The 23243-nt window shown below is 41.4% G+C and overlaps 1 protein-coding gene across 6 annotated transcripts in view; it reads right to left on the bottom strand.

Annotated features, from left to right (window-relative positions):
• The window catches only part of LOC109465960 (atrial natriuretic peptide receptor 2-like), a 76410-nt gene that overhangs the window by 14259 nt on the left and 38908 nt on the right, over positions 1–23243 (bottom strand). For 5 of the 6 annotated variants that reach the window (XM_019763453.1, XM_019763455.1, XM_019763456.1 and 2 more), the window contains exons 2-11: positions 20611–20757; positions 19449–19800; positions 18669–18967; positions 17552–17673; positions 13728–13875; positions 11297–11391; positions 10628–10778; positions 6679–6766; positions 694–849; positions 233–302 (exon numbers count right to left, since the gene is read on the bottom strand). In XM_019763453.1, coding sequence (XP_019619012.1) covers positions 233–302; positions 694–849; positions 6679–6766; positions 10628–10778; positions 11297–11391; positions 13728–13875; positions 17552–17673; positions 18669–18967; positions 19449–19800; positions 20611–20757 — 1628 coding nt within the window. The remainder of the gene's footprint in view (positions 1–232; positions 303–693; positions 850–6678; positions 6767–10627; positions 10779–11296; positions 11392–13727; positions 13876–17551; positions 17674–18668; positions 18968–19448; positions 19801–20610; positions 20758–23243) is intronic. The other variant, XM_019763452.1, reaches the window with a different exon arrangement.

Below are 23243 nucleotides of genomic sequence, written 5' to 3'. Positions count from 1 at the left end.
GGGGGAGGCATGAGCTTGAAGTGTGAAACAAACTACCGGGTGGGACATCGGTTTGGAAATGTAACTAGAAAAACAAGGTATATTTCGATACAAGTGTCCAGGTATCAAGACCTGGTGACAAGCAACATCAATATTGCTGCGCAAATCAATTTTCTTTGATTCAATAAAACATTACGATGGAAAATATATGGAAATCTCCAACCCTAACGCAGTATTTGGCTCGATCTCTTACCTCATCTGCTACTTTACAGTACCCAGTATCTGCGAACTGTTGGGACTGGATCTGTCCGTCCATCAGGGATCTATATGTCAAAACAAAAACTGATATTTCCTCCGTCTTTTATAAAGAAAAGCTCCTGGACTAGGTGCTAAGAAGTTTACTATTCATACAAGGACCTAATGTGTATATAAGGCCATACGATTTCTTATGTTAAATTTGTATGAATCCTTATGACAGCGTCCACAACATACTGCCTGACATGTGAAAGTCGCTTGGCAGCGTTGTTGATATCACTGCCTGATGAAACGACCAACCAAGTTAGTTGGAAACTTTGTCACAGTGGCTCATAATAACATTTCTCAATAATGGACAGCAAACGGGAAAGTACCCAAAACCGCACGTAAAGTTACAAGTCGTGTTTTGTCGTGTTTCAATACCCCATTTCTTCAAACCGAAAATGCTGGTGTACATACAGGTTGGAGTCCCTCCGCGGCAAGTCACGGGAGCGTTCGTCAAGGAGCACCATGCTCGGACCAGGTCGCATTCTCCCCCCGCAGAAAATGATGTTGTCCTTCGGTATGATGAGCATCCGCCGAGCCCTGTCGAGCTCTTGATCATTTCTTCTATTCCTGTACGTAGAACAAAACGGAAATGAGAACACATTCAATTTGACACATGATGTGGACCAGGTCATTTACACCAGAGCTTATAAACTTTCTCTTAACCTACTCTGGCAGTACAGACTACACGGATCCTTCGGCCCGCTCCTGACGTCAGATGTCACCTGTCGAAATGGGGTGGAGAAGGGGCTGTACTAATCACCTCTATGGAGCTCCATGGAGGCGATTAGTACAGCCCCTATTGATGGGGTTGGTCAGAATATATATATGACATATTATACCAGTGACGTTCCAAAAATCGGTTTTCCTTGGATCATAATTCTAGAAGGAATTGAACTGAAATTGCAAACTTCCATGTACCGACAGAAATAATAGCTACATTTTTTTTTACCAAACTATCGCGCGAGGGTCACATGGCCCTCACGCGCAGGAGATTACGGACATTGCAGACAGGTCTAATAACGTGGCGACTCCTAAAAGCTTTTACAGCGTACAGACTGTTACTCGCACCAAATATACAACAGTGACGCGTGAATGCTTGGCATATCTTTATCAGCACAGGTATATGATAGATTCCCACTCTCTCTTTTGTCGTTTTATGAAGGGGTGGATAACTTGAAATATAAGGAATGTAGCAATGGAGTTTAAGTCTTAGATTGACCGTGCGTCTCACAAATATGGTGAATGCTGATTCCCGGAGAAAACATGGTGGTACAGTTCTACAGATGGTATCATGCACAGCATTTTATGTGCAAGTCATAGACTACTTGGAAAATTTGAACTGTACAGACAGCTGCATTGCATGTGATTTATGTTAGCGTTCTTTACTGCGTGCTCATTTGTGCCAGAGAAATGTGGACCAGACAAATTACAAGTGCTGCCAGAACGACACAGCCCCACCGTTCATTTCTAAGATGTATATACGTTTTACGGGTAGGATCTCTAAAAGCCAGGTTTCATTGCCCAAACGAAATTGCACTCAAATGTGCTTGTCGGCGTCCAAAGTGCTTTTACCATGCACCCTTGATATTACAGCGGACCAAGGGAATGTAAAATGGACCATTGGCTCGAACATAACGCCCACAGTTGAATAAAATAGCACTCTGTGTGCGCTGCCCATTGCCCTGTCACCTCTAGCTTGTAAATGCATTGCTTGGTCAAGACGTCATCGCGTAATTGGAACGGGCTGAGATCTAGAGGCATCGTTATATTAACTCCCCCGGAAGAATGTTGTATCTAACTCTAGTATGTTTTAAGGTTTCCATGCTGACATTTTTAAAGAGCTAGAAACGTCTTTGATATGTTTTACTTTCACAATGATCTGATGTACATTTACAGTTAATGCCCTTTTCCATTCCTGGTCATACGCCAATTTCAGTATCTTTCTTTGCCATTCTCCCGTGTCAGGCCCTACGCTAGAGTATCTAAATCAATCGCCCCGGCGTACCGGTCTGCCATCCACCCTTCTCCTGCTTTATTTGGACACTCCCCTCCCTGTTGTTGTAAGGAAAGTTGCCAGCCAATCACGTAACCGCTCAAGGGTAAGCTAAGACGTGATTGGCTGTGACCTTTCCCTCCAAGGGGGTAGGTGATTGGCTGACGGCTGGCCATGGCTAACGAGAAGGATAGATCGCAGGCCGTTGCCTGAGATGCACAAGCAGCGCGTCTGGCATGAGAGCGAGCCCCTTTTTACCACAAAGGCACGTAATTCATTTGTTAGCATCTTTCACCGCCGGGTTGCCGCCGTATTCTAGTTACGCCTGGATGAGATAAGATTAACAGGAGTCTTTCGTCTGCCTTGTAACGACGCTGCCGGACTCCCATTAGATTACGAGGTTTCATCAAGTCTTCAATCAATTTTCTTCATTCTCTTTCCAAGTCCTGATGACAGTTGCCTGTCTGTCTGTCCGCAAAGTTCTTACATACCAGAAAGTGTATGCGTGTGCATGTTCTTAAGAAAATAGACAAAGCTACCCGCTATACTGTTCCATTCTGGAAATGAAAGGTGCAAGTTGTGGATTTCTTCGTTTATTTGCTTCGTTTCCGCTCGCACGGTTTTGTTTTGTTTTGTTTTGTTTTGTTTTGTTTAGAAACCAACGGAGCCTAGTTTACCTTGAGGCAGGGTCAAACAACCTTTTCAACTCTCTCTAGACAGTTCACACTCATCAGTCACTGTCAGTTCTAGAGTCATCTTTGGAAAAGCAGTGTAGCGTTGAGAATATGTGTGCATAGTTACGTTAAAGTTTTTGTATTATACTGCTATAACCACATGTGACCACATATACAATATACTATATGTATTCTTTCTCTGAAAGGGGTTCATTTAGGAGCCAAATGCACCAGACATTAAGTTAACGTTCCTACCATCACAGTCGAGCGTGGGGCATAGCTATATAGAGTTTACCTTGAACTTGCCTGGATTGTTTTTAAATTCAAGGTGAAGTGGATGTCGATATATATCTTCGACACAATACTTACATGCACAACCTGGTATGATAGGGAATACGTCACTGGTGGAAATATCAAAGCAGACTTTCCCTTATCTAAAGTACACTGGGAAAAGGCAACGACAGTTTGCCATGGTATATTGATGGTGTTACAGCAAGGGCACCGATGGTCAGTGCACTCTCATTGGAAATTCTTACGTCTCATAGCAGATGGATGTATTTATGCTCGGGTGTTTTGGCCAGAGGCCAAATGTACGATTTCTTCCGTGGTGTGACTTGGACCCCTTTTCATTCAAGACGTAATTCGTAGCGATCGTTTTGTTCTCACTCGAGATGCTGTGTGCGGTCCTCGTGGAGTTTTGGTTATCGGTGTACACCACTACATCCGTCAACCAGCCTGAGGGCAGACAGTGCCATTACCTTTGGCCATAGAAACCTATGGTTAAATACGCTGAAACAAGTCCTCATGAACGTACTCTCTCGCATTTTAATCTCAAAAATTCTTCTGCACCAGATGCCACAAGCGTCTGCCCCCAAATAGGAAAAGAAAGCACGGGGTTGACCGGCGAAAACTCTGATAACAGCTGACAACAGTTAACAACCCCTACTTTTCCGATGTATCCCTCCGCCCTAGGTAGGAAAAAACGCATCACTCTGGTCTCTAATTATGCTCACTGAACTGATGAAATGAACAAAATATTACCAAAGTAGGAAAGGTTAGACCCTACCCATTCCTTCCAGCACAAAAGTCTCCAAAATGGACCGAAATTTTCAAGAGAAAAAAGTATTTTCAAAGATATTTAATAACTAGGAACTACAATCTCAACGCAATAGTGACGTCTGCCCATCACCCACCGTGTATTACATCAGGCGTAATTGCCCTCCTGGTACCGGTGTAACATGAATCCGTGGATCCGTGTTCGCCAATTAAAAAAGCTGCAGCAAGCGCCACAATCTTCATTCGCTGAAGGCCATAACCGACATGTCTGAACATAAGTCCCTGTTATCTTCCTAACTCTCAGGGCCATGGATAATGAAGTGTCGGATCAGTTCTTAAGTACCTGAGACGCTCGGCAGGGTCACAATCGGAAATTGCTAGATAAGAACCTGAAGTCCTCTACAAGCCCACGATACACGGGCAGGCAAATACACTTAGACATGCTATTCAAGTACTGATGGGGGGGGGGGCATATATGATAGACTTGGTGCAGTAATCAGCTCCTACAAACTTTTGATGACTGTAAAAAATGAATTTGATTTTCTGCTATAAGTTACTTTCTTTGAAAGGAGACGTTGAGATATGTTTCGTCTATGATGTGTTTTATGTTCTTCTGGTAAGGAAATATTCATTTTCAGAGAATGTTTAATATCTTTTGTATTTGCTAAGGCAAACGACGCTCCTCGACAAAGATCCTTTTCAAAAAAGTATTGCCTAAGGACAGCAATTAAATACTCGCCAGTTTCACACTACAGTTTGTTAAAGCTGCAGTCAGGCAGCTTGACGAAAAGTACAGATAGACCAGACACATCCTCTGTGAAATTGGGCTAGACGGATAGACCCGCTCGGATTTAGCAGGTTTCACCACAGGAAATTAACTTCTGGTATCAGTTATTCCATTTCTTTCGGCAAATTCATATCGTTCTCTGGTGCAATCAGTCTCTGTCACGACCAGGGAGCAGTAGGGAATTGCATGCGGTGTTTCTAAGGAGAATTCCAAAAATGCCAAAGTTGAACACTGAAGTTGATTCTTGTACAGGCAAAGTGCTTGGTTCCTGTTATACATTATAATCTGTGCCCAATTACTTCATATAAATTATTCATGTCATTATTAAAAGCTGTCAAAGAAAACGTTCAAAACGAGATCAAAGTCCCCAAGCTTTCTCAAACTTTGTGTTTAAAATTCTCCTCGAACGTTCTGTCAGCTTGATGCCCGAGGCTATACTGCTATGTTCGGAGATTGCTTTCGTGCCTTGCAGCAATATAGCTATAGGAATGGAGAACTTATTTCTAGAAACACCACAAACTGCCAAATAATACCAGGCTGCTATCCTTTGGACCATTTTTATATCATTGCGATAACTATAAACGTGTTATCTTCGCGAGTGATTACTCCCGGATAATTCATTTATACTAATGAAATAAACCACACTCTGACATCATCAATCTTCTTTAATGGGCCCTGTTTCTGATAGTCTTGGTATCGTGTCGTGTACACAATCTGTGGTACTAAATATAGTATTCTACTATGTCATTCATGTTCAATAACATCAACCTGGGTTTGCCAGACCTATAAATCTGAAGAAAAACGAAGATAATGCAGCTGTGATATGTTTCAACCATTGCAATACACAGTTGATGACGATGATGCTATTTACAAAGTAGTAAGTATTGAAGAAATGAAACGTTCATCTCCAGTTAATTGATGAAGGCGCCATGACAGATCGTCACCGCTCTCGGAAATCTTTCAATACTGCGGAGACATGCTGGCGATGCTAAGGGCAGCCTATTACTTTTTCACTTTGATCTTCAAGCCGTTAATCCCTGCTCTTTCAGCGCCGCCTGTGTGCAAAGCCGCTGTGGAAAGGCCGTAAAATGTCAGGCTTTACGCCCAAGTCTAAATTACAGGCGTGAGTTGTGTGAGGTTTGGCACGAACTTTTTCTTCACAGTTCAGTGATCTCATCTTTCACTCTGGGCTGCTCTAAGTCCTGCCGTTCAAGCTGTCACTGCACTGATCGCAGGGTTTAGGTCTGACAATGCCTATATGAAGCAGCCGTCCACAACAGTCCATACTTTTCCTATTGTAGTTGTGCGTTCAACTACTTGTTTGTCCATCTTCTGCTGATGCTGTGCTGCCCAGTGCAATTCAAGCAGTCACAATACTGATGGTACGGCTAACGACGTTACTTTATGCCTTTTTATACAGTTTAAATACCTGAAATAGGCGTCCACAAGCTACACTGCCTTTCCTCCTACAAGAATCATGTTTTAAGTTGACTTTGACTTTGAAAGTATTGTGCCTTTTATGAACGAACTGTCCAGCTATCTAAAGTTGAAAGAAACTTGCTAAAAACTACATTTAAGTATTCCCTTCTTATATGTTGACACAAAACAGCAACATTGCGCATTGCTTTCAATTGATTGTATCGAGATTACGTGGTACCAGAGTGTAGAAATATTTTCGTTGCACGAAGTGTATGCTATTCAAGCCCCTGGTTTTATAAGGGTTTACTTCTGTACAGATTAAGGAGGAACTGCACAATTTCTTACGGTAAAAGAACTGCTGTGCTGTGTTTTTATTTTTTCCTCGGTGTCTAAATACCGACGCCATCCAGGCTTGATGTAAATGTACATGTCTGCTATGTTGGTATACGAATTGAGAATATACTCACCACCAAACGTAAGTCAGGAAGGACCCCACCAACAACAGTAGTACAGCAATAAGGCTGTACAGAAGGATGTTTTCGAGAGGTTTGTCTACTAGGAGAAAGAAAAAAGAAAGCGTCAATATTAAACCTTTTGACTCTATGCATGCCAAAGCGCCAATGCTATGTCGTATGTATGTGTATATAAGCACATTCTGACTATTTAGTGAAAGAATAGAGATATCATATTGCTCCCCATACAAAAGATACTTACTATACATAACAGACGCAACAGGTCGATTTTATAAATCGACCTGTTGATTCTTATGATTTTGTATCTTCATTTGTAAATATCAAGTATATACATGTAGGTATCATAACCATTAGGTACATACATATGACATTGCAAAAAAGAGCTATACACCAGATAAACATAGTGACCATAGCAGAACATAAAATATTAAAACGGAAGTTCTAATGAAGTAATAAGGAAAACCCAAACAATTTTTCGGTAGATAGTCTTAGCAACGTTACTTTCATAACATTACATTTTAGTACGTTGACGAAGGTTAGACATCCAGGTAAACAGATTTTAAGACAAATCAAACTCTACTACTGCATAAGATTAAATGGATAATTTATTCATCAGTAGAGTTTGATTTGTCTTTGATATTTTTAGCTTCTTGAGTTATACAACTAAACAACAAACAAACAAACACCACTACACTTTTAGTCAAGTGATACAATATTGGTTAAAGTTCCAACTGCGCCCCCCAGAGAATACAGTGGAAATTAAACAACAATTGTTGATGCTAAACTCAAATATATGTATTGGGGGAAAACCATTTTACTCAGCCACTTTTTGTAACAAGGGAGTGTTGTTTGTCAATGATATTCTGGATTGTGAGAATAGAGTGTTACCATTCGAAGACTTTGCACTAAAATTTGGTAATGTGTGTTCTGAATTTACATATAATCAATTGATTTCAGCTATTCCAATTCAATGGAAACAGTTGTTGAGACAGACAAACACACCCTTGAGAGTTTGCATCCCGGTCTGTAGAAATATTACATGGCTCGAAAAGAGAAAGATTAATAAAGCACTATACTTCTTCTTTATGTGCGACAATAGATCATGGGAGCCTCCTTACAAGATCCAATCATCTTGGGAAGAATATTTTAACATTCCAATACATTGGAAACGGGTATATAGTCTAATATATAAAACTTCTATAGATTCAAGGACACGTATGTTTCAATATAAATTATTATACAAATTTTTAACCTCAAATAAAACATTGTATACTTGGGGATTAATTGATTCCCCTATATGTGATCATTGTAAGGAGGAAGAGGAGACGGTGGTCCATTTGTTTTGGAACTGCCCATATGTAATTGAATTTTGGAAACAGGTGGACCACTGGTACTCAAGTCATACTGGAATGAATCTACAGCTGACCGCTTTCAATGTTATGTTTGGGGATTTAACCGACAATTGTTCAATATTGTCTAACTTAATAATTATTCTGTTGACTAAAATTTACATCTTTAGAAATCGCCAATGCCCTCTTAAACTATCCTCCTTTATATCTTTTGTAGCATATTTTTGCAAATTGGAGTTTATAATTGCAAATAGAGGGGGGAAAATACACAAACATATGGGCAAGTGGGGAAAGTTACACCTTAAATTTTGTTCTTAAATTGTTCTTTTTGACTCGACTAAACTTTCATTTACTATGTGTTACAGTTTTCTTTATGTTTAGATTGAGATGAATAAGTATAAATGAATTGGTTTCTGGTATGAGTTTGTTTCTGTTCTTGTAAAACCTGTGCCATGCAAGTCTGTGTATTGTACTTGTTTTTGTTTTTGAAAACCTAATAAAAATAACGTGGAAAAAAAAAACACCACTACATCCTTACAAACATTACCACACACATTTCGTTTCGCGTATCACAATCATGGTAATCTTACAGTCAGACGACACAACATTATTCCTACTCCCTTGGGCACTATTTTAGCACCAAATTTGTATCATTCACAAGGTTAGGCAGCTTCATGGAGGAAAGGGTTAATGAGATATCTACTGTAGGCTACCAGAATGGACATTTGATACAGACGGGCCATAACGTAATTTGGTACAGACATAGTTCAGGAAGCGGGGAAATCTCATTTCGCGTGGCCACCAGCAGATAGAGCTGTATAGGTACGGAAAAAGATGGGTTTAAATGAAGTTCAGGGTCAGACGTTGATTAGACAACAGAACTTGTTCGGCGCCATCGCGATTTGTTAAAGGCTGTTCTGTGGAATGTTCTTGGGGTTGTGAGTGCCGGTATAGTCTTGGAAAAATCAGCTGTCTATATGACTGACTAAGAAATGCAGACATACTTAAGATATGTTTGGCGAAGAGGGTGAATATTGGCATTATTATATGTATTAAACAGGACGCCTCTTTCTTTGCTATAAGATGCAACGCATGGCAAGTTCTATCAACAGTTTTAAGGGACGAATCTGTTCATCTGCAGCCTCAACGAGTACCGCTACTTTCCATTCTCCGGTCGTATCCGCAAGAACACTGCTGGCACCAGGTGTTTTGATTTATCGTCAAAAAATTGAGTGCCTGTGTGTCTCCAGAGTGGTTACTGAAGTGAACACGTTGTAAAATGAGATGGGCGAACCAGAACAATGGAGCCAATTTTCGAGAAATCCGAATTCCGCTCATAGTGCTGTGTTCATCCATATGGGACGTTCAACTCCTGCAGTCTTTCCTTGAAACTGCGACCTTTCAATAGAACGCCATGGGTGGAACCTCTTCAGAATCCTAAGCCAATTGACGGACGTTTGGCGAAGAAATATAACTCAAGAAGCTATGGTGTGTTGTTATCAGATTTGATATGTTCTTAGGTCGTGATCTAAAGGCTTAATTAAATTTTTGACTGATAGTAATGTTTGGACATGCTATGGTCACGATGTGTGATGAGTGGAGTGGATAGCTTTTGTTTCCCGTGTTTTTTTATTTATCTTTCGTTAGCATTAGTTACGTTTGTGAACATGTGCTCTTTAAATATCTTAGTTCTGAAGCAAGTCTCCCTTTTCTTTCCCCACGTTGCACCCCTTTCCTAAATTCCTGTCTCCAAAGTATCCTCTTTGTTTCCTGTAAGCTTTTTTTCTTGTGTTGGTGTTCATGTTCGAGACATGAAAATCACATCTTTCAAACGCAGCTGGGGGCGTGCTGATGTATATTTGGATGCTAAATTGGTTCCCCTCTCCGGATCATTACCAAATGATGAACAGGTGTGTTCGCATATAAATAGGCGACGCAGGAAATGATTTTACTTCCAGCCAGATGCATGCACATTTAGCAGGGAGCATGATGAACTGAACAACGTGTCGAAGAACATTTTTTTTTACTTCTATCGATTTGTTTTGCCTTGTCATCTTACTGTACTTTGGCACGAGAGAAGTAATTGCAGCCTTTCAGCAAGCCTTTCTCTGCGGGAGAGGTATTACATTGGATACTCCGGGGTTCTGCCTAAAGAGAGGCAGTGAGGAATCATTCTGGCTCAGCCACTCTTTCAGTAATAGCATACTTTATACATTTCTTTCTCATTGAAAATCAACCTTACACAAAAAGTTTGAAAATTTCGGTTCATCCAAAAATTTCCCTCAATTATATGTCCGCTGTTTTTTTTTAAACTAGCCCTGTGTCCTATCATTGCTGTTATTGAATAGCGTGTTTATTGCGCTTTGAAATGAAATCTCATCTTTAATGACCACGCTTTTCGTAATTTTGTGTTGAGTTGCCACAAAAGTGTAAAAAAAATTCTGCCTGGCAATGTCCAACTCAGTATTGACATGGAAATTGTATATACTATGTATATATATATCAATGGTTTATTTCAATAACTTTGTCACAAATTAAACATTGCAGCCAAAATGGTTGAATTGCGTCGGGACATACAATTACTATTCGGATACCTTCACAAGCCTCTGTTGCAGCAACACCGTTGGACCCTCGCAGACCGCAGGGCTCCGGGTTAGGGACTTTGTTACCCGGCCAGTCCATGACCTTGTCCTGACCGGCGATTTTGATCAGCGACTTTGTAAAACCCATATAATCCCAGAAAGGCTGAAAGATAATCACCATATGTTAATGTCATTAAATTACCAACACGCTGAAGACTAAATATACAGGGGATAAGGCAATAGGAAATGTTTTTATAACGTGTAGTATGATTCTATTCTCATTTTCAGTTTCACTCGCAGCATCTTTGTCACCGTCACTCCAGCGTACGTACGTTGCCATGATTTGTGTCAAGGCCACGAGTATAGCGCACCACGCCACCTTACAGATTGTTCACTCTATGGGAGAGTCTGCAAGACCTCTGCAACCTCTCCATTCGTTGTTGAATGAAATAGTTTGCACATGTGAAGAATGGAAAATTGTCCATAGATGGGTGTGTATGTTTGTGTGTGTGTGTGTGTGTGTGTGTTTGTGTGTGTGAGTGTGTGTGTGACTGTGTGTGTGAGTGTGTGTGTGTGTGTGTGTATGTATGTGCGCGCGTGCGTGCGCGTGTGTGTGTGTCTGTCTGTCTATGTCTGTCTATGTCTCTCTTCTCTCTCTGTATGTATATGATGACCCCTTACCTTAAATTCCCCAGAAACCTTGTCCATCTCGACAATAGTGTAATCAGTGTCCCTGTCCCCTAGCTCGTCAATACTGATGTTGTCTTTTCCAGCACCTGCAACATAACGAGAAAATAACAGTGTACAATTACGTTCATTGATAATGCTTATTTCACCGAACACAGGGATGTATGACATAATGTAGAAACCAGATGAAAAATCAGGGGAGATAATTAGGTGATAATTGCCACTAAATTAAACATACTCTAAAAACACGCAGAGCAGCAGACGGCAAATTCCCTGCTGTGTACATCCATTTCAACGGTATATGTACGGGTAGTTATCAAAGCCCTGCATATCCCAGAGTTGCAATGCCATATTCAGGACTGGGCACCACGTGCGTAGGTTAGAAGTCCCCTGGTTACCTAGAAATCTAGAATTTCCTGAGGATGTGTGTGGCATTTTCCGACCCGGAAACTCGGCTTTTCATAGAGTGATAATAGCGTAGACCCATGCTGTATACCATCACTAGTCATTTAGGAAATCTATTATGTGTCAGTAGTCAGGCATATGTAACGTATTGCAGTTGCTTACCCTTGGCTTAAACATCCCAAATAATCACAAATGCTCGTTTATTTTTCAAAAATATGTTCCTATCATCACGGAAACAGATGCCCCCTGCGGTTCTTTGATAGTTTCTGGGTTAATATAGTATGCACTAATATTAAAAATATAATAAAAATAAGAAAAGGGGTGGATTAGAGAGGGATCGCTGCAGCATATACGCAACATTGTATTTAACAACTATTTGTTGTATGTTTGAACTTTTTGAATATGAACTGCAGTACTGTAGAACATGTTTGTCGGTTCAGTCGTTCTTTAACGATGGTTGAAGTTCATCCACAACAGTTCAAGTACGTCCAAATGCGTTCGTTTGTGCTGGCAGTTGTACTCTTCGAGCATTTGGTTTATTCTTGGCGTGTGTTAGGCATTTTTATCGGGCTATCTTTTTTTAACTTTTTTTTTACACCAGTCAGCTTAGATGGCAAATGGTAACTGTCAGGCAAATGGATACTGCCTGGCTAATTTGATACTGTCTTTGCAACCACCCAAATATCTGCTTGGAGATTAGGAAGTTATACTTCATGATTTGTTTCATGATGACTTCTAGTAACAAATGCATTTTCATACTTTTCGTAAATTCACAACGACAGGCAGAACTTTTTCCACCCACGCCTTTCAACCTAACGTCCGTCTACCACTGGATGCGTTTATCAGGGCATAATATGGGCATCAGTCATTGACACTGTTCATGTTTTATGGCCATTTTTCTTTCCATACCAATTGGAGTCAATTTCCATGTAATAAATGTACGTAATATGAACGTAATACGAATGCTTCCGACCTTTTCATCTGGTATTTGCATCCGTTTTGGGGCTGTCTGTGACATTTGTGTTATCGCGGTATCAATGACGTCGGAAGCCTTTTGTTAGAGCTTTCACCCTGAGAAAGGATGGGGGTTTTAAAGTACCGTGGCGTCTGATATATAGCTCCGTGGCCAGAGGTAGCCCAGGCGTAAAGTGTACGTCCCAAGGAACGTCGGTTATTTCATTGCTTGCACAGACAAAGTTTGCGCGAATACGTGATAACACTAGCAAGCACGGCCAATATCAGCAAGCGAATGTTATATATGCCCTAGAGGAAGTCACCAACAAGACTATTTGAAAAGAGGCGATATTTGGGGCCCTTTGGATCTTACGAAAGATATCGCTATTGTATAGTAAGTACCTTGTAGAAGGGACATGCGTTTATTTGGTAATCCCAAGCGCTACAGTAATATCAGGTTAACTGAGGCCTGGGGCTGCACTCTTAGGCATTACTTTTGCTTACCCGTTTCATACCAATTCTATGGGCGAAAATAGGAGAAACCTCAGTGGTGTTCAACATTGTTTGCAAGAGTCCCCTGTACACGACTACAATGTGCTTGTCTGTTCGCTTACATCCCTCTGAAACTCCGGTAAGTACTTTTGCGATGGATGTGCTCTTAACCTATTCTCACCAGCATCTGCCGCGTTCAGCTAGCAGCTGGAGGCTATTATATTCTTCAGCGTTGTGAGCTTTTACCCTCGCTTTTAGTTGGTGATTTTGCCTTCCTGGATTCAATGAGCAGCCCTAGGACATGCCAGGGGCTTCAGTAAAATTTGATAGGAGAATGTTAGACCTGGTCCTACTCTGTGTGGGCCGGGCAACAGTCTAGATTCCAGGTCTAAGGTTAAAACTTTTGATCCATTACGTGCACAAGGTAAATCTTCTCACCTAGAGCTTTAGCTTTCGACCAGTTCCTCTGGTCTTCCTAGGTAGATTCCAGGTCATATGTTCTGCATTCTAACAAAGCAAATGTATGTAAGTGGCTTCGTTTATCATTCGCTGACGTTGTTCCAGCCAGACTTACCCTGAAACGTGCGGTTCCACATCCTCTGTAGGATGGGCGAGCCGTTCTGTTTGAGGTCGGCCGGGTCCACCCCCGCGGCGATGGTCTCGTTCAGCGCCGTGGCGAACAGCACCATGGAGTCGTGATAGGCCGTGACGTAGTGGTTTTCCTGCAAGGAGGGAGGGGGGAAATCATCGTTTTACATGCTCACCAACCGTGAAGGTTACCACTTACCACCAACTTGAGAAAAGGTGCTAAAAGGCACGGAGGAAGCAGAATAATAGCAAACATGGAAAATGTATAAAACTTGAATTATCTTCCAAGGATGGAGAGATGGGGCCCAGCATTAGGTAAAAAAAGTAAGATATGTGCAAGGTTTATTGGTCTTATTGCCGAGGCACCTCTGTAGTCGTATCTTCCAAGCACATGTTGCAAGACGTTATCGTATCGTTTTTCATGCTCCCCATTTCCCAAGAATGTCGTTTGTTCCAGAAATTTGCTAAGATTAACACTATAGTACAGTCTAGGGAGAATGGCGTGCTTTATTAGAACCTTGGAGATCGAGCAACAAGAAAATGCAGTACTATCATGAAAGTTCATCTGTGTTGGTAGTTACATGTTGAAAGTTAAAACTTTTGATCCAACACAAAGAAATCTCTTACCTAGAGCTTTTGAAGTCACGTGATAGTATCATGAGTGCAGACGTTAGTGTGTTTATACATGTTGCTATCATACGGACTGAATGATTGTCAGCTACAAGTTTTGCATACTTGTGCGTCTTTAATCTCTACCCAAACTTTTCTTGGTATCATTGCATCATCCTTGAAGGACCCCGCGCTAACTTCCTTAGTGCTTCCTTTGTCTACCAGGCTAAAAGCGAATGTGACAAAATGTCCCTTGAGAAATTCTCCAAGCTGTTGACGTGTGCACCCCAGGTTCGCGAAAATGGATAAGACCTAAGGGCACCTTTTAAACCATCTATCGCTCTCCGGTTTTACGTGAGGCGTTTATCTTTCTGTCTGGAAGTTAGCTCACTCGGGACCGGATTCACCAACATTAGACAGGAACACCCGGGGCGACCTTTTAATGCGCCTAGTATGTACAATACTCCAGATGATATCTGGATAAACTTTTATATCGATCATAACTACAACGCAAACTGCATTTCATGACAGTTCTTATAGCATATATAAAACGTGCCCAGTAGTTTTGTAAAAGATATGTCAGATCTGTCCGTGACAACAAAATTTTGACGGTTGGCAGTTTTTATCTTTTGCAGACTTATATTAATCTCAGATTTATCATCAAGTAAACTCCGGGTGACTTTAAGATGTGCGCGCATGATGGAGTCAACTTTAGAAATCGATAGCATCGCAAAATTTCTTGGAAAAATATCTTTCCTCCAAGCGCAAAGGATCTAGAAATATCAAAGGAAAGATACATCACAGAACCTTTCTTTGTGACCCTTTTTGTGTCAAGGTAAAAGGGCTTATCTGTGGCGAGACATCTTATACGTCTTTGTCAGTGTTCTCAGCAGTCAATGGAGTTTCCGCATCGCTGTCAAGATGCCATCGCTGACAACACGTAGAGATATAGTCACCGCCATTTACCATCAAACCGATCAATCAGACGATGCCTTTATCCCGTACATCCATCCATCCATTACCGCCTGCTGCACAACCACAGTAGTCGTGCCTTCACAACAAATCCCCGCAAAGGCCATACCAAAAAAAATCTCATATCTGCTCCCAGCACATCTGTTTAGATCATTCGCCATACGCGTGATATCAAAAGGGGTAGAATAACCATTAGCACATCTGATCCCATCCATTGATATTGGTCAGGATATTTCCTGTGAACTCAGCCCGCCCCCCTCCCACGGCGATCCTCAAAATGCCAGTGACAAGACCGGCTATATTTTGTAGCTCGAGCTCTGCAGGAAAGGTCGCGAGATCCTAGAAGACGAATGTTCTGGCTTTTGGAAATCTCCGGAGCGAAGAAAATTGCAAGACGTCTGTCTCTGACTTTATCAACGGATCAGTGCGCAGAGGTGGCACCACGTCCGTCCTGGTGGGGTGACAATATTTGTGACATAGATGATTTATCAAAGTCGTTCGCACGATGATGCTGTAGTGTTGGTTATGATTTCCCCCGGCTAGGGTTGTGTAATTAGACAGTTCGAAAGGCTTTTATTCTGACGTCAAAAGTAGTGGGAGACGAATCGTATTTTGTGTCTAACTGTTCCTATGACGATTACGATTAAAGGGAGTTGTTTTAAGAACTTCAGCTGCCACCAAAATACATCTCCACATTCACAGACGAAAGAAAAAAACTAGACGCCTCCTAGAATCACAGAACCCACGCACTACGGAAAAGGTGGAGTCTTCCGCCTTCTACTGCTTCTAGAAAAGAAGTTCAACCCAAGTTTTATTAGTATTATAATTAGAGCATTAGCATTAGAAATCACAGAAGCCACATTGTCGTTGATGTTCAATAATTGTATCTTGTTATTTACAACTAGCCTCTAAGGAAGAATTCGCAATAGACCTAACATATCTTTGTTTCCTTATATATAGATATGTGTAGTATAGTGCATTCACGTCCTCGACTTCCTTGTCAAACTTGGAAAGACAAATTCCGTTTCCACTCGGAGTAACGTGTTGAACTTCCCATTTTCTGTTTCCGTCACATAAATAACTACGGGACGGTGAAAGAGGTTAAGTGATCGTGTGCCTGTAGACGACATTAGTAAGAGAGGCTCGGGCAGATGCGTACAGCGTATGTATAACTACGTTTGATGAAGTGTGATCTTCAATCATTCGCATCAATGCCCCAAACGCTTTCCTCTTTGCATGATACATGTGCAGGTATATGCCAGAGTTAGATACTACAAAACACTCTTCTTTATTACCACTGCAGTCGCCAAATACGTCTTTTGAAACTAAAAAGAAATGTGAATCCTCCTTCACCTCTGTCAGTTCAGAGAACATTTTTCCTGTGTCCCATGACACCTTTTACAGTATTCTGACAGTCTGTTCCCCACAACACGTCCAAATGACTTTCAAGGGCCATCGTGTAGCAGGTCTTACCACAAACTATGCCTGCCTGTGGCTGGGCGATAACACAGCGCCGAATGTACCAGACACCATCTGTAACTAGTAGCAATCAGCCTGTATTTGAAGCGGTAAACCGGCTTAGGGACTTGCCTGATAGCACCTCAATTGATTTTACTACGATAATGTATTATTACTTGACATTTTATCGCTTTGATTCGCACCTCATCATACGGCGTAGTCAGAATGAATTTATTTTCTTTTGCACCGACTCAACATGGAATTTTAAAGTAAATAGAGTGTTGAACGATACTGTGAGCACCTCAATAACCACGAAAGTTGCTTTCTAAATGGTACCCGCATCCTCTGGCCATTATCTAAGTCCAGAAACGATTATCAGTGTATTGTTTAGAATATTTTCACGTCAATAGTCTATGCAATGAATCTTTTTTTAACGAAGGTGGTTATGTTTTCTGTAGCATGTGTGTGTATTTGTGCACAGCATAACTTGGGGAGTTGTATACTAACCCTTACTATATTTAGTATTTGAATTAGCAAAACAAAGGACAAGTTCATTTTTTATTGTCCCCTACCACCCTTTAATGGTAATGCAGCAGATATCAGTTTTAAATTTTGTATCTCATACATGTTACAATCATGACTTTCGATTGGCAGATAGCTCGTGGTCTACGAATGAAGTGGATGTTTGGGTTCCGTATCTGTTTCTGTTTTAACTACAGGTTCCACAAACTGTATACATCGATATGTACAAACTAAAATGACTGAACCTACCTTAACTCCTCTTTCCTCTAGCTTCTTGACGAACTCTCCGAATTCTAAGGTTGCCGGTTTTCGCAGAGTGATCGCGATGACGGAACGAAACGCCTCAATCAGGTCTTTCTCGTCAGAAGAAGCTGAAAGTTGACAATTGAAACACAACTGAGAAATAATTATCTATTTCGTCAGGTTGATCAGGAATAGTTCTCCCTGTAACATAAATTTCGGACAGCAATTACCACCGAGATCACATATTGATATTTATTATCACATACATGTACAGTTCTCGATAACATTGACGAATTAAACTATTTCCTACAACAAAGAGACAAAAGATCCAATTCTTCCTGAAAATTTTGGACTGCAAATTAGAAGACATTTAGATGTTGTTTCTTCCATCCATGCATGTTTTAGTCCATGATAACTATTTTCCTTTTGTTATGTTTTATTGCTTCATTTTTTCGGGTTATATTCAATACTTTTGTTTACTAGGAAAATGCTAGAAAGAAAGGAAGCATTGTGTTTATCCCAATTTTGCAGTCACAGGTTCGCATCAGCATTAGCTTGAGAGGTAGTTCACCGTTAGTTCTGCTATATCATAACAACGGTAAACAGAACACACTGCGCGGTAACTTGGGTTAAACTATATACCGCTAGGTAATACAGACGTCCCCTAGGAAATTGCGGTAATCTTCTATTGCACATGTACAGGTGAGGGATATTGATAAGGAATGGCCAAGATAGCCCTGGCGTTGTCCCAAGAACTCTTCCAGGGAACTTCGACGTATTGATTTATATATATGAACGTATTCTCATCTTTGTTACTATACCCTGCGGCCAAATATTTATCAAAATCTAGTCAGTTGCGGGAAACAGACGTTGTTTTGCAAGCAAGAGAAACCATAGACCCTAATGATTCGTAAGGCACCACTGTAGGCACTTTTTGCTGAACACTATATACAACGCAGTTTAACGACATACGTACAGTTGAGTAGATACATGTCTGCTTTTCAGATGAAACTTACTGTGAATGCACAACCCCCACACTTCTGTCGTAACGATAGATTTATATAAATGTAACTGAGATACATCGAAACGTTTAAATGATATCCTCTAGTCAGTGTTTCCTTACCATCTTTACCATCTTGGCATGCCTCTTTCGCCGTGGCTATCTGGCTGTCGTCCATGGAGTAGTTATAGATCTGCAGGCAGGTGATTTTGCCCTTGAAGTTGGCGCCGACCGTGATGGGACCCTGGGTGCGCAGGTCGACGATGCCGATGGACTCGCTGGCCACCTCTTTCCCGTCGTGCCACAGTTTGGCGATGCCGGTTCGATAATCGTACGTGGCGCCGACGTAGTTCCACTTCTCGGGCTCCAGAACGCCCTCTTTGTTGACCGATTTTAGAATGGTGCCGTCCGCCCGTACAAACCTGGGATGTGGAACACACACATCGTAAATTTATCAGCCATTTTTGCAATGGTAAAAGTGTCATGGAAAGTATAGCTTCGTGGCCCAGGTATTAGGAAACTAAGAAACGCCTGACAAAATATGTGTGACCTTTTCACCACAAGTAGAACGCAGCAATGCAAAATCCAACTGCTTTTTAAAGTTAAAATCATTTTCAATTTTTTTCGGTTTATAGGTAGGTTCCCATCTTCATTTTATAGCCATGGTGTTAGTCCAATAAATCATTGTACGGTATTTTGCTGATGCTGATGGTGATGATCGACAATGATGAAGAAAACGGTGATTTTGACTGCGGCAATGTTGATAGCCATTGGGACAACTTACTATACTGGCAAATACGAGATGCATACTTCGGCAGATGTACTGCCCACTAGGGTTTCATATTACTTCGATGTCCACATCAATGATCGCATCGTAGTGTGTGAGATGTAGTGCTGCCTTACCTTGCTGACAGGCCCGTACTCCCGAGCTGCAGAAGCTCCATCCCGCTCCCGTTGTAGCCGAAGATGGTGCCGTTGATGCCGTTACTGGGCTGAATCTTGACCAACACCGTCAGAGACTGCCGGACGTCCAAACCGTCCACACTCGGAATGACCATCTTGGAGCCAGGGTAGCCCCCGAAGTAATATGACCCCCTATCAGGAGCCAATGTCACGCTGCTGCTCAGGTCGCCATGGTTGTTGTTGGGCTCCCATTCTCTCTTGGTTGTGCCATCTCCATTCTCGTGCCATGTGCAAGATTTGCTGACATCCTCCGATGTGCTTTTACTGTTCAGCGGCCACAAGCCAACAGGTCCTGCAAAGCCAGAAATGAATAAAGAGTCAAACTTCAAACTTTTGTTTCACGTAAGATACGTTTTCAATTCCCATGTTCCTTTTCGTTTGATTTGCAGGAAGTTTACCTTAATCAACTAGGCTTTGACCTGTTTGGAAAATGAGCTATATATATATAGGTCGTTTCATTGAGTCCTTTTTGCATCTCACTACGATTTTGGTATGTATGACACAGGGCCCATATTTTGGGGGTGAGCAGTGTATGTATCATCTTGTGTACTAAAGTGTACCCTGAAAGTGCCCTCAACACGGGAAGTAAATTAGAGGCAAAGCCTTGGGCGTGTTGCGCCCTTGAACATAGTCTGTATGAGCAGCCAGATGCATATTGCAAAGGACACTGCCTCATGCTAGTCATAGACGTACAACAAATCGTTCACCCATGACGATGACCTGCAAGCTTTACCTGTTGCTTTATTGCAAACTCAGTGGTAAGGTACGTTGAACTTAATTCCAACGCGACGAGGACAAAGATCGAGATCAAAATTGGAGGACAAAAATGACCAATCACATCCGAATGTAAACTCGCGAGAGTTACGGTTACAGACACGTGACTTTATTCAGGCGAGACTTTACGGATACGTGACGTCAGCAATTGATCAATCGAGCCAGGAAGTTTATTTCTTCAACCATCTCTATCAAGTGATGACTGGAGTGCCCTGATATCTATATATAGCCTCCTTTATACCCCTTAAAACGCTGCCTTGCTCAGTGTCCAGTATTCTAACAGTAGTCAATAGTAAGGTATTTCAAGGTAAGGCGCTTGGTTGTGTACCTGTCTTCCACAGGTGAGTACCGCTGTACATCCCTTCGAACTCCGGGTCGATGGCGATGAAGGCAAATTCTCCTTCAGTCATGCCGAGTCTCCTGGCAGCTCGCATCATCTCCTGGAGATCGCTGATAGGCGTGCACGTGATGACGACTGCAAGAACAAACAGAAACATGTCGTTCAACAGGTCGTTTTCCATATCGTGGATGAAGCAGATAGCTACGGACTGCCATATTGGTGTATCTGTTTGCTTCTCAATAGATAATATAGCTTAATCGTACACAGCATTTTTTCTGCTATATCGGCAAGATATAGGCATTCCTATGGCATTATTATCTTTACATCAAGCTGTAAACATTCGTTATTTGAGAGGGTGATGAGAGCTATAATTTACTGAAATATAAATAGGGACACCAACATGGCGGCTGACACAGTGACGGCGTCATCAGGAGTTGAATATGGTTTCTTTTGTTAACCTATTGTCACAAGCTTCTGAGACCAGGCAGATCAATACCTACAACCCTGTCGCACACAAATGACAACTGAAAACATATACTGGATTCTATTATATAAACTAGATTTAAAAGTTTAAAAAGTGGCTACATGTACGTCAGGTACAGTTACAACTTGAATATGACCTTATGTTAGATGTGCTGGCAAGTTCATGTTTGTTACGTAATACGTACGAGCAGATCATTATACAGCTCTACAACGTTAACGTATTGCTACCTAACTGTTAATTTACCAGTAGCATTTTGACTTATTCCAAACTCATGTTCCAAAGTCTTTCAATAGATAATACCTAGGTATTATATAAGCTCAAATAGACCCCCTAAACGATATACGTATTGAGGTCATCCGATCTAACATTTGATATTGTATATAAACGGAAACATTGGATCTATACATTTATAACAACGCAGGTATGCAGCGATAGATCAATCGATTACATTTGTTTGCGATCAAAGGCACAGAGAAGATTCTCTGATGTGAACGTTTCTGTTCTATCGCCCAAAGGCGCTGGTTGCCACAGACAAAATCATTTGTAACGAACGTGAACTAGATTGTTCTTATCACTGGCGCCATGCTCAACCATTAGAACGGCCAAGGCCGTTTGTCAGACGACCCTTCTGCAAAAGATTTCCTGAGATACCACATGTCACTGTTGAGAGCTCAAGATCATGACGAAGGTCAACGTCAAGTTGGAGCAAGGGTCGATAGAATTAAATTGCCCTGTAAAGAGATCACACCAACTTTCCCAGAGACGCCGTCTCAGTAGACAAGACACTACGAAGAAAACTGCAAATGGAAGAAGTTGATTGCTTTCTGTAAGGATTTTGCCACTGAGAACTGCGCGCATCTCGTAAAAGATATCTCCAAAGGTTAGAGTTGGTTGCCTCAATAACAACTGATATACAAGCAATATAAGAAAAAAAAACATGGCGCTACGAACGGGTAGTACCAGGCATTATATCACAGTGACTATATCTATCCAAGATATTGCAGAGTTGCTTTCCAAGAGAAAACTCTATATGTAAGCATTGTAACACAACAGACTGCAATACATCTTTTCTAGCAAATGGATGTAGATATGGGAACAATTTCAATATGGAGGAATAATGAAAATTCTCTCATGAGCCTGTCAGAAGAAATAATTGTCAGCCCGGGTCTGGCTACCCACGTGAGTGCCATTAATCCTAACCAGACATAGAAGCTGCATTAAGATGTCAACAGGCAATGTTTTTATCCATTAGTAAGATCGCATTTTTCCAGAAGTGGAATCAGAGGATTTGCCCGAGGGAGGACTTGCAGAGTTGAATTGTTTCGCTTGATCCTCTGCGCATACTGATAACAGCAATATTGGCACTATTCCGTCTGTACGCCTGGGCATAGGTTCCGAATTCTTTGAAGTACTTCACTTTCTTACAAGACATGGTTATCTTTACGCTTGAACTTCTCTGTTTGCAATCCATGTGGTATAGAGATCCATGCTGCAGTAGTACTAGTTCTGTATGTGAAGGCTTTTTGACGTTGTTCCTTTTTGGCTAGTCCAGTTTAGAGGTGTACATGTTAAGAGTTGCACACCTTGTTCTGTAACTATGTTGATGTGACACCGGACACATGATTGTAAAGTATGGCTGGTTGTTATTTGTTAGACAGGATTTTTTGGAAGGAACAATAATTGTTATTGATGTGTAGTCATTAAAGAGCAATAATTGTCTTCGTTGCAACAGGTAGAAGTATATACGGTAGCTTTTGCAATAGAAGAGTTGTTCTTCGTATAACAGCTATTGAAGACAGCTGCACCAAATGATGACATATTCGCAACATGCGCTGATCGTATCAGCGTCTTCTCCAACAATTTGCTGCCAAAACTTGCCAGACATGAAACACCGTAATGTCGTTAGCTGCTCAATTATTGATCTCTTGTTCTAAAATAAGCTCGTCGCGGGAACTGGGTCTCCCTCCCCCATGGCCTGTAAAGTGTTATAGATCGCACATCGACGCGACTAGCGAAAACCAGACACAGACTGAAGTTGGAATCGATCACCCACTTTTTGCGTACTAACGCACTTTCCTCAGATAGAATGATGCACTTAACATTGAAGGAAGAGACTAACTTCTCCGAAGGGTCTCTT

The sequence above is a fragment of the Branchiostoma belcheri genome, unplaced genomic scaffold (genome assembly GCF_001625305.1).
Source record: "Branchiostoma belcheri isolate BF01 breed outbred unplaced genomic scaffold, Haploidv18h27 scaffold16, whole genome shotgun sequence".
NCBI classification, from domain to species: Eukaryota; Metazoa; Chordata; class Leptocardii; order Amphioxiformes; family Branchiostomatidae; genus Branchiostoma; species Branchiostoma belcheri.
The sequence above is the reverse complement of the archived record's forward strand: the minus strand, read 5'-3'. Positions and strand labels throughout refer to the sequence as shown.